The 15,579-nt window shown below is 41.6% G+C and overlaps 3 protein-coding genes across 5 annotated transcripts; 1 reads left to right on the top strand and 2 right to left on the bottom strand.

The window, feature by feature from the left end:
* Positions 1-895: 895 nt before the first annotated feature.
* Positions 896-5,819, bottom strand: ccnq (cyclin Q). Its single transcript, XM_028410011.1, has 5 exons — positions 5,491-5,819; positions 4,903-5,086; positions 4,125-4,257; positions 3,478-3,696; positions 896-2,231 (listed from the first exon to the last, which is right to left on the bottom strand). The coding sequence occupies exons 1-5, from the start codon at positions 5,636-5,638 to the stop codon at positions 2,142-2,144; spliced, it is 774 nt and encodes a 257-aa protein (XP_028265812.1). The 5' UTR covers positions 5,639-5,819; the 3' UTR covers positions 896-2,141.
* Positions 5,820-6,197: 378 nt separating this feature from the next.
* On the top strand, positions 6,198-8,859 carry cfap126 (cilia and flagella associated protein 126). Its single transcript, XM_028409412.1, has 5 exons — positions 6,198-6,289; positions 6,363-6,419; positions 6,540-6,611; positions 6,703-6,903; positions 8,510-8,859. Exons 1-5 carry the CDS (start codon positions 6,263-6,265, stop codon positions 8,840-8,842), a joined length of 690 nt encoding a protein of 229 aa, XP_028265213.1. The 5' UTR covers positions 6,198-6,262; the 3' UTR covers positions 8,843-8,859.
* LOC114438214 (alpha-1,3-mannosyl-glycoprotein 4-beta-N-acetylglucosaminyltransferase C) lies at positions 8,838-15,568 on the bottom strand. 3 transcript variants are annotated; one of them, XM_028409409.1, is made up of 6 exons: positions 14,620-15,568; positions 14,365-14,529; positions 12,969-13,058; positions 12,615-12,765; positions 10,684-10,938; positions 8,840-10,594 (listed from the first exon to the last, which is right to left on the bottom strand). In XM_028409409.1, the coding sequence occupies exons 2-6, from the start codon at positions 14,521-14,523 to the stop codon at positions 9,714-9,716; spliced, it is 1,536 nt and encodes a 511-aa protein (XP_028265210.1). In that variant the 5' UTR covers positions 14,524-14,529; positions 14,620-15,568; the 3' UTR covers positions 8,840-9,713. The 3 variants fall into 3 exon arrangements, with proteins under 3 accessions (XP_028265211.1, XP_028265212.1, XP_028265210.1); XM_028409410.1 differs by lacking the exon at positions 14,620-15,568 and having other exon boundaries at positions 8,838-10,594; positions 14,325-14,494; XM_028409411.1 differs by lacking the exons at positions 14,365-14,529; positions 14,620-15,568 and adding an exon at positions 14,026-14,313 and having other exon boundaries at positions 8,838-10,594.
* Positions 15,569-15,579: the final 11 nt, after the last annotated feature.

Genomic DNA, 15,579 nt, shown 5'->3' with positions numbered 1-15,579 from the left:
GACGATCATCCTGGACACACACACACACAAGATAAATACATGAAGGTAACTGCCGGCTCCTAAAAATATCAAGTCTGAGGAGCTTTGTACAGCAAAGGAAATGAAAGCAGCCGAGCAGTATGTGAGTATGCAGAGTCTTAGCAATGATAATGAGTAATACAGTGTGTAAGAGTGAAGATACTGGACATATCGTTTTGTTAGACTTTCAAAGGGTTAAAAAGAGAAATGAAATTGCTCAGATTTTAAAATATGACATCAAGTGGAGTTTTGATTAAAAATAACTGCAGCACCAATTATATTAATTTCTAATTATCTAATTAAATGTTGGGCTGGATAAGCAGCAGACAGGGATAACTAGATGGATGCATTCCAAAAATACAGATAAAACAAAACAACAAATTACAGAGCAACAAAGCATTATAACACAACAGGCAGCTCGTTTGGGTCTGACTGACCCCTCTTTAAAACTGGCTTCAGGTTGAGCCTAATACCACATACTGACCTTCTGGAACAGAACCTTTATGCCCAGTTATTTTTTCAGCTTTTGTTGAAACTACAGGTGGAAAAACCTAAACTAACCTTTAACACAAAGAGTCTGTGTGGTTTGTGTCTGCTGATAAGTGTAGCGCAGATCAAGCCACGATCAGCCCGCTCAGAGGCACAGTCTGAACAGGTGCTGCACTGTGTGAGGTCACACAGCACATCATCAGTGTATTGTGTCTTACTAACTGCTGCTACTACTGCAGCTTATTCAGTGTTTAGCTGGCTGTCTTGGTAAGGAGGCTACAAAAATCTGTGAGAGCACATGGACAGAAAGTTCAAATGGACTCATTCTGGATGAGCTCAGCTCCAGTGTGCTTCAACACAATGACAATAAAGAAAATGATAACAATCATTATAATAAAAAAAATGTAAGGCTCTTTAATGTCGTATAACTGCATCCCACAGACAAGGAGTCCTGATGCAGAACAGTTGTACTTCACATCTGGCTTGTAAACATTGAAAAATAACAATAACAAACACACACATCTTTGTGACCAAGTCAACAATATAAAACATTCCAGTTGGACACAATAAATCATATACTGTCCCTCTTCTGTCTGACTCTGGGCTTTGATGTTTGTTATTCTGCACCTACATACATCTACTTTTGTCTGGACTTTACGGTTTTAATTAAACAAACTGGAAAAAATGTTGAGGACTAATTTCTAGACTGATTGAAAGAGCTCAACGCACCACAGTTCAAGAAAGTGCACACAAACAAATCCATGTGCCAAAAAGCAGTCCAGGAAATGTACACTATGGTAGCTTGAACTTTGAACATCATTCTCACATGACTTAAATACTGGAAATAAAACTGATGCAACATTTAACACCTGCTGTCATTTATGTTTTTACAGTAAAAGCAGGAGCGCACTGCTTCCTCTGCACAAAGGACTGTGGGTGAGAAAACTACAACAAAATATGATATGTGCCTGGATGTTGTACAACATCCTGATACAGCTTCTGACACGCAATGGTTTCAGACTTAGTAATTAGTTTTCCTGCACACTGAACAGTGTAGAAGTGTGGATATCTGTTGGAGATATTTTATGGGTGTCATTTTTGATTCAGTTGACCCTGGAGAGAGGTGGTAAGAATTCAACTTGGGCCACTGCAATAAGGACTGTGGACCCATGCTTGGTGACTTTCTGAGGTCATTAAAGGCAGCTACTTTTACAAAACTGAGGCCACCCTATGGGATTGATGGACATTTTGATTTGCAATATTTATAGTGCATAAATGTTATCATGTCCATGCAGTGGTATTTGTAGCTTAAACATATCATGTGTGGAGTGTGAAGACGTTACTGGCGTTTTGTGGACAGGCCCGATCCATATGATGTGTTCCAGAGCACATCAGGATTCTGCAGGGCTGACAGATCACAAAGCAGAAAGCGAGGAATGTCTCCCCTGGGTGGCAGGAATGGGTAGTGCAGGTGCATTTTTGTCACAGCTCACAGACTAACTGGGGCAAAACAAAGTGCTCCTCTGTGCCTCACACAAACACACCTGAACCCCGACACTTCATTACACAGAATTACAAGGCGCACAGACACAAAGACATGGAGAAAAAAAATACTTTCATGTTGTGTGTGTCCCTTAGATACACTTGGCCTCCATGTCGTAGAGCTGCAGAAGGTCTGAGATCACAGCATCGATGTCTGCTTTGGTCACATCTTCACACAGCACCTACACACACACACAAACACACACAGACTTCAGCTCCACACCTGGCCTCAATAAACAGTGGACATCAAAGGTCCACACACCATTTCAGTCGACCTAGATTTCATTGCCTTGAGGACTGAAGAAGAAACCCATAACAAATCCTGATCTTTTTTCATTTGCATTAAGATATGGAGTCCTGTAAAATCAAAGATGTTACAAAAGAGACCTCATTTCTAAAAATGTCTGACAATGAAAAAATATATTTTGCTTTAAATAATACTCAACACTTATGCGAGGCCTATCTGTCTTTGAAGGCTGACTGCAGCTGGATGGTCAGGTGGGAATGTCACTTTGGTTAGAGGGCACAGTGATTCAAAGAGCCAGGTTTGCTGTTGGTGTGACACTAAAAGCAGTGGGCACCCGTGAAAGCTTTGTGGGGAATCAGAATACTGCACATGCTCTGAGCCCCATTAACTGTCAGACAGGACCGTGACTGTGATCAATGATGGATGATGTGGTTCCATCTCCATCTATTGTACATAAGTGAGGACAAAATATCTCATTTAGTTGGGCCCATGTCCCATCCACTAACAATAGGGGGAGGTTTAAGGTTTATGACCTATACAGCAGCCTGCCACCAGGGGGCAATACAGATGTTATGGCTTCACTTTTAAGGCGCTGTCATGACATCCATCCCTATAAACAGTGTCTGGACAAAGCCTGGTGTAGATGACTGCATCCAAACTTTCAACATTTTAAAAATCAGTTATTGACATAAAAATATATCATAAAAACACAGATAATAACCCAATACTACTGTTACAGGTTGACATTACAACATACCTCTTGGCACTATGGGAACTTGAGAATGCTGGAATCCATCCGTACAGTTTTAAATTTATGGCTGACTCACTTCGCTACACTTGGAATTTGAGTGTAATTCTTCTGACAACACAACAGCTGGTTAATCTCCATACATACAGGTTTTATGTAGACTATTTATTTGCAACGAGTAAGCTCCAGTGTTGAAGGCATAAGTAGGGTCAACAGTGAAATAAAGTAAAGAGTGAGTAAAGATGGCCTTTTTTAATGCATCTGTCATCCCCAATGCACCTGGTTAAATTAAATATTTGCTTGTTGGTCTCTCCCACATCCTGAGTATATATATGCATTTGTATCTACATGCTAACGGCTCCATCATTCTCACCACTTGGCTGCTAAGTTTGCCCTCATCTTCACTCTGTAATTAAGAAGAGGAGACACACACCTGCCACCACTCTTTCTCCCCGACAGGCAGCTCCACTCCGTAGCTCTTTAGTGCCAGGTACAGGGTTGCTATGGCAATGTGTTGGGGTGTGTGACGGATGCACATGGCTCCGTGGTAACAGTCTCTAAGCAACGCCCAGGAAGTCTCAGCCACAGGGGTTCGAGACCAAGCGTGGCGGTTCACGAGTGACTTCACAGACAGCAGGTAGTGGAGTAAATACTGAGAAGAGAGGAGACAGAGACACATCACTGAGCAACAAACAATGTTTTAAATGCATGGAGGGGAAATGGTACACAATTAGAAAAACTCACAAGGAGAAACAAAAAGAAAACACTTCTTCAGCACAGAGCACATACAAACTGTACACACAAATACATTGGGACAACCTTGACAAGACCAGACAGTAACAGGTACAGACAAGGAAGCTCAACACTAAATAGGGGGGACAGGGATAAACACATCTGCACACACACACACACACACACACACACACACACACACACACACACACACACACACACACACACACACACACACACACACACACACACACACACACACACACACACACACACACACACACACACACACACACACACACACACACACACACACACACACACACACACACACACACACACACACACCTTGTGAGGGTGTTCAAAGGAGATGTGGAAGTTTAGCTGTCGGAGGATAAGGAGCTCACACTGCACCACACTGTCCCTCAGGTCCCAGAACTCCTTGTCACATTCTAGAGGAGCGCTGCCACTGTTAAAATACCTGCAAGGGAGGACAAAAAGAGAAGGAGAAGGTTTAACGCATTTAAGGTCACCACTATAAAAAGATGTGCCACAAAAAAAAAAACACAAAAAGTATGACTCAAGTTGATTTTAATTATTCGAGACTAATTTATAGACAAAATGTGACATTAATGTCCTTTCAGCCCATGATAGTTGGTTCTATGAAAGACTGCCACTCACTGTAAACAGTCCATGGACCTGCAGAGACGGTTTCTGAGATTCAAACATGATGCAATTAATCTGCAATTAATTATAAACGTCACTTTGTCACTTTGAAAGATGATTTTTGTCCCAAAACTATTTTAAGTATAACACTAAAATACATGAGCAGAAACGCCACCAGCTCAGGGTTTGTTGCTATGTTGCGTGGTCTGAGTGTCCCAAGAGAGATATTTTGGAGTGGTTTCTCTTCTTAAGTACATCTAGCAACTTATTGAAAACGATCTTTTTTGAATTGGCATTGTGCGGATTTATGATATTATGGCATTTATGACTATTCATCTGTCACCACTGACTACTGCATGTCTGTTGCAAGGTCAAGCGAACCAGAAAGGGAACAGAGACCATGGACAAGTGGTCTGGAAAAGACAAGTGCACATAATAATGGACTCAACGTGCATATTACCTGTGGCTCACATTGATGATGTCTCGGGTCCTGAGGTGCTGCTCCTCCACTTTGCCAGCCAGGTAGATGCAGCTCATGGCCACCAGGTAGGGTTCATATGCGTGGATGCTGACCCGCTCAAAGAAACGATGGTACAGCACACAGGCTGTGGCCACAGGCACCGAACGCATCCCGAGCTTCACTCCTGAACACCGGATGAGGGAACGACAGCCTGTCAACTTCCTGTTAAGTGTCCCTTTACACATACAGTATGTCTTTCCATCTGCTGCAACACTGATTTCATTTATTTTTATCATCTGTATCAGCAATTGAGTCAATACATTTTTAATGTGCAGGATAGAAGCAGACTGACTGCTGCTTTGTGATCAGATATGTGAATATAATTAAGATTTAAACGAATAAAAACCAGGCAGGTCATACTGAATTACATGCTTAAGACGGCGAAGAGGATTTCAGGGGGAAACCAGGAGTAAAAGGGTTATACTTTTGCCATGACAAAATAGAAGTGAACCCATTCTGGCTGTGTATGTGACAGCACCATGCACGTACACAGACACACTCACTCACTCACAGTCCACTGTCAGTTACCTGTCTCCATAATAAAGCGACAGACCCGAAAGTGTGTTTTCATGTTCCGGGAGGGATCCGTCTCTGAATCCCCGCTGGAGTCTCTCCTCCCCGGCAGCTTCACATGTTTTACTTGGCTGGCTGACAAACGTGAAGACGGACCCTCCATGTCTGCAGGACCAAACAAAACCTGTGTGTACACACACCTACGGTCGACAAAGCTGTGCGACAGAAGGGTTGGCTTGTTTGTAATTCGGACAACAAACGAAACACGAACACCGCAAAACGTTTATCTTATCCGAACATTTTAGCTAGTTTTAGCTGCTAGCTAACTAACGCACGACCCGCGTTTGTTGCCGGAAGAAAAATAGTTAACGCTTCCGGTCAGCAATGCCAAAGTAATGTCGTTTACAACATTCCTTTGTTTTAAAGTTATGTAAAGAGAGTGCTATTTGAATGGAACCTGTATGAAATGAAATTAAAACTAAATGTTAAAATCGTATTTAAAAAAGTTATAAATAAATGACTTCCGGTGTCATCTTCCAAAGTAAAAGTCTTTAGGGCGCAAAGTAAAGGGAAAAATAAAATCAACCAACGTTTACCCATTGTGTTAAATGGTATGCTTTAATAAACTCAAAATAATTAATTAATTATTCGGCTCCAATTAACAGCTCTCATTCCCATCAGCCAGGTTGAATGTGTTGCTACACAACAGACACCACGGAGGCTGTAGACGGGTTGCCATGCAACCTGTCAACAAACACAGCGGAAGCTGTAATATACACATCCAAACATGTCGTCCTTTTTCTCTGCGAATCAGGTAACTTAAATATGACCACTGAAAATGTAGACATATGTTGCTTTCCCTAACCCAAATTACTCTCCATCCTCAGTTTGACGATACCTTCAGGAGGATGCAGAATTCTGGTCCAGCTAAGAAGTTCAAAGAGGTAATGTTTGTATCAGCAGTCCTGTCCTGTGGAATAATTTTAGTTGTATTTTTTGTGTGTGTGGTCAGTTTGATCACTGTCATTTAAACATGTGATGAGTTTTACTTACTGTGTTTGCAGAGACCTTCTACCCAAATGGGTCACACCGCCTTCATTGCTGATAACAAAGGACATCTGTTTCCAGGAGTGAAGGTGGGAACCTTTGTTTTTGCTTTTAATTAGAAATAGTCTGTGTGTCATCAATAATTGCATTTCCCCTCATTCATTGTGTGTGTTGCTACAGAAGGGCAATACGTGGCCAGACTTTAAAGGAACCTGGGACCTTCCTCCTCGCATCCCACCCTGTCACATCAACCCCACGGCCCGCTCAGAGGCGGGCATCAACAGGCTCCGGACCTGGGGATACGTCCCACAGCATGCTGGCATGTCTGACTCACACAGAGACAGCAAAGCCACAGGCAAAGTTCATGACAAGGGCGAGCAGGTTAGACATCCACTTTCCATATCTCCCAAGCTTTAGCACGTACTGTTTCTCTGTTTTCTGTGTGTGTCATCAACACTTCTGTATATGGTTAGTTTGTTTCTGCCTCCAAAAAAAGGCAGGAAGGAAGTGAGCTGAAAGATACTGACGATAATTTGTTTAATCTAGCTTTGGACACTTCACAAAAAATACAAGAGTATTATTGATCTGTTACTACAAGCACAAATACTTGGGTGGGCAGCTGAACAGTTACATGTATGAGCTTGACTCCTATATGTGCCTTCAGATGGTCAGCTCTAAACCCAGACTCAGACATGCAGACTGGAGACATACAAATGGTTTAAAGTTCTAGAAGCTATGAGAGAGTAATGATCTCATAACATGGACACAATGTTTATATACCGTTGACGGCAAAGAGAGAGAAAGGAGCGAGCCACAGACATGGAACAGGGAGTGAGGTGCAGCCTCTGGTGGAGAAACATAGGAAGTGAAACATTTCTGATTCTCCAGATAAAAAAACTACAAACAAAAAAGGGGAAGACACTGTGCTCATAACCAAAAGGAAGTAATGCATTTTACAACCATAGCCACACATTTCCTGGAGCTTCTGTTTCAGTTGCATCATTAATTCAAATGTGCTGCAAAAGCTTATGTTCCAGTGGAGAGCGCCTGTGGAAATTAGCTAAGGTAGCAAATTATTAAATTAGTAGGAATAAAAGCTCACATTGTGCTGGAGATGTGTCTTACTTCTTACACAGGTCTGACTACAAAAACGCAATTCTGTCACATCAGATATTCAACGTGTAACTTTATGAAGCTGCCTGCAAGCCTTGCGGTAAAGACCGCAGTGCAGATTCTATTCGGAGGCCCCGTTTCCTCTCCAGTAATAGAAATGAAAGTACTAATATCACACTGTCAAGACATCAAGGACAAGTCATTTTACATAATGTAGGTTATTATTAAACTTATGTGTGACACCAATTACTACTTTGCCAAATTCTATTTAAAGGCATCTTATTATACACTGAATGACCTAAGATGTCATGCACATCCTGTAAATGTTCTGAGACTAAGCAACAAGAACACAGTACGAGTGGCCTTTGCAGTTACAGTTTTATGACATCATCAGTAGCAAATGTTTGCTAAATGAAGCAAATTCTCCATCTCAGTGCTGCTGCTGAATTTACACACTGATATAGTTTCTTGACTTTATGTCTGTTTTAAACATGTGCAACTGTTGTAAAGCACGTATCAATATCTGGAGCCTACAGCTGCTTATAAACAGTTACAACAAGAGCTCTGTGCCAGGGACAAAAGGGGATTTATGTGTGTGAATGCTAACACTGTCAGTCTGCTGCAGCTTAATAAGTTTCACACTTCCCTGTTCTATAAAATCTGAAAAGATGGAAAGCAGAATGGAAGGCGGAGGATAAAGTTTTGCATACTCAGAAGAGAAACCCAAAAATAGGAATGTTGATAAACAGTGATGTGGTTTTCAGATGTGTTTTAACAAAAAGTAGTTCCTGGTATTGTTAACAAGATCTATCTCGAGAATGTTATATCTTCTCCGTCTTCAGATCAGTTTAGTGTCTGTTCTCACTTCTTTCAGAGCAGTGAGGGCGAACAGCAGGACGCAGCTGCCCCATCCTCTGCAGGTGAAGCACGAGCACCTTCTCAGGATTGTCCTGGGAAACGAGACGAAAGACCTGCCAGCCAGAACCAGGACTCACAAGCAGCTATGGTTGAAACAGATGATCGACCTGTTACACAGGCTTCAGGGATGGACAGGAATCTGAGTCAGCAATCTGTGGCTGAAGAGAAGCCAGCAGCCAGTGAGGGAACCCACAGCAGGCTTAATAACAGCAGGGAAAGGACAGGGAGCAGGGTGTCAAAGAAACCATCGTCTTCTCGGCAGACACAGAGAGAACAGCAAGAGCAATGAGCCTATAAAAATAAAACCATTTATTTGAAGGCATTTCTAACGTGAGTTATACAATCTTTGGCATCAAGGAAATAAATAATACAGCTTATCTATTAAAATATCTGTTACAGCATTTTCTTTATGAACCCTTTTTCCCCAAAACCATCTCCTCACTCACTTTTATCTAAAGCCTACCTCTGCTGTAGATATTTCAGAACCAGCCTAATGAACCAAGGATACACATATATGGTATTTGTCTCAGTTTCCACCCCAACTGTTATCAGTGTACTAAGACTAAAACACACAGAACAGGTAATAACAAATACAACACAGCTGAACAAATAAAGTGAGTGAGTCGATGTGTTTCTACATCCATTCAGCCTTGGGAAAACAAATTAAAACACACGGAACAAGGATGGGATTTATAGGTGTAAAGTTGTTATGTGTATGAGCTGAAGTTGTGGATTAACGTCTAACCTGATCTTCCAAACAGAGAAGCAGGCCACAATACAATCCACCACACAAACACTTTGTCTCAGTGACTCATAATTGAAACCACATGAATTTCCATGAGACATTTTTTCCATATAAATATCAACCTTGAGTGAAGAGAAAAGCACTGGTTGGTGTTGCATATAAAACTGTTTAACAAGGCACAAATGTCAACTGGACTTGTAAAGTGTTTTGAAGATGTTTCACTGCTCCTTCATTAGTTCTAACTGGTGGGAAAACTCTGCAAGTCCAGTTGCCTCTCTTCAAGCTCTTAAATGAAAGAGATGTGAGTGACTGAAAACTTCTTTGACACGAGGCACAGATGTCATATGTTCAGTCTGTATACTAGACCCAACAAATAACTATTAACTTCTAATCTGGCAGAGGGGACAATTAATGTCTATGGCTTTGTTGTGATCCTGATTTTCCGAATGATCACCCAGTCCTTCTGTGCAGCGGTCACTTTTATCCTCAAACATGAAGAAGCATTGCTGTGCTTTTTGTCTATGTCATGCATCTCAAACCTCCCGTTCTCAACTGGTCCCACCGACTGGAACTCTTGACAAGTCTTATCTTCCCCTGCTGCAACCACATTGTGGCCTATCTCCACCTGAGCAGACTCCAATAAGTCCTTGCTCCCTGACCCTGTTTCTATATATATCCCTGTCACCACTGCAGGGTCTGTGAACACCACCGTCAGGTGATTCCCTTTTTCTGGAGAGCGCCCCCAGAAAAATTCCTCCCCGGCTTCCCAGGCCAGTTTGGGGAAGTGTTTCTGGTAGACCGCCATGTCAGAGTAAACATCAGCCGAAGGATTGGTATATAAGCCCTCCTCAAAGTCCTTGTCTTTTAAGCGATTATATGTCCCTTGGAATGAGGAGAATGTGCCCATGTGTTGGAACAGTGAAGGTTTGAAGAGGATGGCTTCTTTCTGAGTCATCACCATTCGGAAGTGACTCATCAACCAATCACAGGGCATTTCCTGGTAGAATAGAAAAAGGAAGCGGGCCAGGAGAGGAAGGTCGGCTGATTTGTGGAGTTTTCCGATGTAGCCAAGGGCTGAGAATTCCAACATTGCCCAGGTAGTCTTCTTTGCTTCTAGCTCAGCAATGTGCCTCTTGATGGTCGTGAGAAAGTTCTTTGCAGAGGAGACATCATCCTCCAGCTGTAGGTAGTACTGCCCAAGACCTGCACTGTAGTGAATCAGGAAGGAGTAATCCAAGTTCTGCTTGGAGCGGAATGTTACCCGTTCGGGAGCATCATTGTAGTTTCTCTTTAGTCCTGCAGGAGCGACAGAGAGACTATTATCAGTATTATGGCATTATTGTAAACAAATCAGTATACCAGAGATGATCATGTGTACACTGTACCTTGAAGAGGAGGGTACCAATCCTGAGAAACATGGATGACCACAAGCTGGCCTTGTTCCAGCTGTGAGCCAAAGGCAGTTTTAATTTCCCGAACCGTATCCACTCTCCAGTTGACGTCAAAATCTGCCAGCAGCACGACCACCACCATGGAGGAGCACTCTTCAGGAGATGACTGGGAGAAGAGGGACTGCAGAGTGGGTACTAGATAGCTGCCCTTCTTCCTCTTTATGGAGGATAATCCAACAGATAAATACCCTGGAAAAGGCCAGGACAGAAATGAGAATGGTCCTTTAGGCTCAACAACTAATAAAAGCTCTGTACTGTTGATTTTAGTGTATCAGGGGAGATCATTCCTAATGCTGAGTTGCAGTTTCACATACTGAACCCTGACAAAAACCACACACTGTATCACCACCAACCCCTCCCCTTCACTAACAAGAGCAACCTATCAACATGTTCTGGTCCATCAGTGGGATGCATGCAACGTGTCACTGTGTTTTTCTTGTACAGAACAGTCTGAACAGATAGTGTTTCCTTAAGACTACAATGCTAAGCTATCAAACATGGATATCTTAGCATATGACTCTTCAGGCTCACCTTTTCTTTTACCTATTAATTCATTTTTAGGGACAATGCATATTAATTAACATTTAGTTAGCCAGAAGGCTTAGATTCAAACCCAATCAACACCTTCACTGCTGCATTCATCGGATGATGCATTGGTTTTCCACCAATTTTGAAAGATTCCTCTATATTTTTTTCCTAAAGCTTAGCCTTCAAATAAAATAAATCAGAAGAATAAGACTTGACACATGAAATATAAATGTCAAAATGTCTTCCAATATTTTCTATTGGGCTATAATGGGATAAGTATAAAAGTCAAACGTACATCATGGAGTGCATTTTGCCATACAAGCTCCTCAAAATGAGGCCAAAACATCTTGATTGCACTCGTGTCCAGCTGCAGTATACGTCATAAACCCTGCTTCCTCCATGTTTATTTGCTCACAAGGCTGGCAACAGAACTAAAACTGTGTCTGCTTACTGTACTCCTGCTGTGCATCTTCTAGCTGAGTTCTTTTACAGATGTTGCAGTGAGTTTTCATATTACAGCTTTAATGACAAACCTTCAAACCTTTACAAATGCATTGTAGAATATGGCCCTGAAATAACAGACTAAACTCGATATTCTGTACCTATGTTTATTTTTTTATTTTGCTGTAAATAATGTTTATACTGTTTATTTCTACCGTTAGAGCCTGTATATTGCTGCTGCAATAGCGAAATTTTTTATTTTATACTGTGTACTCATTATAGTGCTATAGAAATTAAATGTCAGCACATCTTTTTTCACTTTCAGTTGTACAGTTTTGTACATTTTGTTCACTTGTTCTTTTCCTCGTTTCATCAAATTTGCAGATTTAAAAAGTACACATGCTGTGTCATTTAAATTCAATATATTATTACTCTGTTGTTAAAAGGACTTGAAATGACTCCAAATGTAAAGTTTAGGACTGTGGACTTGACTTGAGGGCTACTTGTGACTTGCAAAACACTGACTTGGTCCCACCTCTGCCAAACAAATATCATTATGTCAACATCTGTGTGGGGGCGTGGCTTCAGAAGGGGAGAGAGTGGGTGGATTTAGAAGATGCTACTTTCAAATCATGCACAGTTTTTAGAATTACAGAGTCTGGTTTTAAAGCTTGGTAACACAGGGAGTCCTAAATGCTGACTGGAGCCTACAATCTACTCTTTAGAAAACTATGGGTGTTATCACAAAATGTTTCCATTTCCATTTACAGCCTGTGGTCACAATGCTTTGAATAGGCTGTGTTAAGGAATACATGTGCACTGCATTTAACGACAAGGTTCAGAAAGTCCTCCCATTACTCCAACGTAAGGCTTTCAACACCAAGCATGGCACTCACTTTGTTGGGTAGATGGCGTGCCTGCAAGCAGCTGATAGGACACATTAAGAGGCAGGTAATCCCCCTGTTCAACCCAGATGTCCTTATTAATCAGCCTCTCTGCTTGCCAAGTTAACTCGTGTGGAATCAGTTCATTTGACTTGGCCTGGCCCTGCAAAAGAAACATACCACTACCTGTTGTTCAGTTGGAGTAAGCAAAAGTGCAACCTTTGATGTTATGCAAGAACAATGTAAGCACAGTTCAAGAAATGCTTTTTTTGTACATGCCTCACCTTTTAGGTGTTCAGTTAAAGTTCAACCCTTTGTAAACACGTGTGTGCATGTGTGTGTGTGTGTGTGTGTGTGTAGTCTTACAGGGAGGAGGAAATGAATGAAGTACAATCCCCCGACGAAAAGCAGCAAAGCCACAACAGCATACCTTTTTTTAGAGTGACGTCGCATTTCCTGTCACAGACCCAAACACAGAAGATGCGACATGTATTATGTTGTTGTATTATGTCACTACAATGGTAAATAATTTAGCTGACAGTTAATGTTTCAGAAGACACAAACACAGGTCATCCAGGTTATCTGTGTGTGTTGTGGGGCCTTTAGCAGTCAGCCTGTACATCATGACTGTCTCCCTCCTTCAATGACAGCTTGCTCAATGCATTAAAATAGTACTGGACAACTCCCATTATAAAGGCAGTGACAAAGCATTTCAGGCTAAGAGGATTAGTATTACAACAAGCCTAATGTAATTACACAGAAAGACTGTATTTGTCAGCACGCCCATATCTACCATTCATATGAGTTATCATTCACTTTACATTACATATTGTTAAATCTTGACTTATACTACCATGTTGTTGCCATATTTTGTGTTTGAAAGCTTATAGGTAATAATAATTTGGCGTGTGTAGTAGTCTAATGCCTTGCAGGTGTTATTTCCAGGTGCGTTTCTCCCTCTCTCTGCTTGTCTGGTTGCAGCTCAAGTCCAACTGAGGAGGCAGCAACTTCAATGTGACTAGTTAGTTTGTTTTGTTTACTTTTACGCCAGTAGGCAAATTATGTTTAATAGGAATGAGACAAAAGGAAACGCTGTGGACACGGATTGAGTGGAAGGTCAGCCATTTATTTTTAGGCTACCACCACCTCCACACACACCGTCAGCTGCCTTTAACACGCACTACAGTATTTACACTTCAGCGTACTCTTTATTTTGTCAACAAGTACACCAAGCCTCTATCTGACAGTAACTATATCTCAGACCATATCCTCCATGATTAGTACGACATCCTCTACAGCTACATGCAGTCAATGTCGCGTTTGGACGTTAAAACGAGTGAAAGCCGAACAGATGTGTTTAATCAGTGGGATTAAACCTTATTTAAACACACGAAACTGATAAAGCACAAAGGAAGCGACTTACCTCTTCAGAGCAACAGACAGCGACGGGCTGAATTAACGTCACGAACGTTATGTTACCCCTGAATGATAAACTTTGGTACTGATAACATGAACATGCTACATCACGTTTTAAAAAGACTTTGTGTTCAGAACGTTTTGAAACTGCGTCGTTTCAGCCGCTAACCTAGCTTAATGTTAGTTAAACTGATAATTAACATTTTTTCCGGAAAAAAAAATAAAAAAATCAGCCTCGCTATATAATATCTGAAGAGAATAAAGTGGGGAAGAAGTGGTACACACGAGTCAAAAAGAGGTTACTACCTTCATAAAAGTCGCTGGTCTGGTTTACATGTTATCGTACCGTTAAAACCAGCTGAGCGGGGTCCGCTCCCTCTCTCCGTCCGTCCGTCCTGCCCCCTGAGCGCGCGGCTGAAGGGCTGTCACGCTCCCTCCTACCGCACCGCGACAGGCGCGGAGGAAGACCAGGCGGGAGGCTGACCCGCGTACACTGATTTATCATATGCTCCTTCTCCCAAGATACAGAAACCAGTTATAGTCTAAATTAACACAGCCTAAAGTTTGTAAAATATATATATGGTAAGAAACACATACGTACTTTTCTTACTGACACGTTTATTTCATTGCTCTATTTGTTGTAATAATTATAAATGTTGAGGGCGGAGTTATCTTCATACCAAAGCAGCTGTTAGGCCCACCTTGTGGTGTAAGTTCAATTTAACTTTGACAATAATTACCAAGCTAAATTGGGCTTATATGGAGCCACGCCATTGCTACTAGATCCAGTATTTTAGTTTATAATTCAACCAGGGAACGATTGTCCACGTTAAGTCTTTGTCCCTTCAGCGGGCAAGTGTTTCATTAGCTAGCTTAGCAGTTTTAGCAGGAGGACTGTCAAAGCTGTCACTGCTGGTTAGCTAATGCCAGCTACAGTTACGATGTCCTCACCACAACAAGATGGCGCTGTACAGGCTGGGAAATGTGCAACTACAATTGTCATAATTTTAGTTTCAATTCATTTTCAAAGGGACAATCCATTTTTTAAATTATGCTTACTGCAGCTGGTGTTTCACTTCCTGTTAACAACCACAGTGATTTAAAACTTCCTTTTAAATGTTTTCACTTGAAGGATCACAGAAATGAACAATGAGCAAATCTAAAGTACAACGTGAGCTTTCAGATTGAAGCTCCGCCCTCTGTCATGGATGACTAATTCTGATCCTTTATCAGGGCTTCTCTCAGTCTCTCAGTCCTCTGATGGAAAAGACTGATAGTGTCAGACTAGTTCTTAGTGTTGTCTGCATCAGGTGTACATAGTGTTCAAATACTGACTCAAATCAGTCTAAAAGTTTCAAACTTTGTATAAAATTCAACGTTTCAATGTGCATAAACACAGATCAATGGCTGTAACTTGAAACCCTTACAGTGGTGACGCAAACAACATCCTCAACAGCCACGGCGCCTTACTGCACATGTGATTTGAATGTAGATATCCAGAACTGTCACTGAACTGGTTTGGTTGTGTTCTGCTTGTGACAAGCCGGCATCATGTTGCTTG

This window comes from Parambassis ranga, chromosome 7, assembly GCF_900634625.1.
Source record: "Parambassis ranga chromosome 7, fParRan2.1, whole genome shotgun sequence".
Taxonomy (NCBI): Eukaryota; Metazoa; Chordata; class Actinopteri; family Ambassidae; genus Parambassis; species Parambassis ranga.
The sequence above is the reverse complement of the archived record's forward strand: the minus strand, read 5'-3'. Positions and strand labels throughout refer to the sequence as shown.

Excerpts from the sequence above, each read along its gene's own strand:
- ccnq (XM_028410011.1), bottom strand. The coding sequence starts at position 5,638 with ATGGAGGGTCCGTCTTCACGTTTGTCAGCCAGCCAAGTAAAACATGTG. Across the intron at positions 5,087-5,490 it reads TCGCTTTATTATGGAGACAG|GAGTGAAGCTCGGGATGCGT; the intron begins GTAACTGACAGT and ends TCCGGTGTTCAG. Across the intron at positions 2,232-3,477 it reads GGGAGAAAGAGTGGTGGCAG|GTGCTGTGTGAAGATGTGAC; the intron begins GTGTGTGTCTCC and ends GTGTGTGTGTAG.
- cfap126 (XM_028409412.1), top strand. The coding sequence starts at position 6,263 with ATGTCGTCCTTTTTCTCTGCGAATCAG. Across the intron at positions 6,420-6,539 it reads CAGCTAAGAAGTTCAAAGAG|AGACCTTCTACCCAAATGGG; the intron begins GTAATGTTTGTA and ends CTGTGTTTGCAG. Across the intron at positions 6,904-8,509 it reads TTCATGACAAGGGCGAGCAG|AGCAGTGAGGGCGAACAGCA; the intron begins GTTAGACATCCA and ends CACTTCTTTCAG.
- LOC114438214 (XM_028409409.1), bottom strand. The coding sequence starts at position 14,523 with ATGATAAATCAGTGTACGCGGGTCAGCCTCCCGCCTGGTCTTCCTCCG. Across the intron at positions 13,059-14,364 it reads CCGCTCAGCTGGTTTTAACG|GAAATGCGACGTCACTCTAA; the intron begins GTACGATAACAT and ends GGTCTGTGACAG. Across the intron at positions 12,766-12,968 it reads TCATTCATTTCCTCCTCCCT|GGCCAGGCCAAGTCAAATGA; the intron begins GTAAGACTACAC and ends TTTCTTTTGCAG.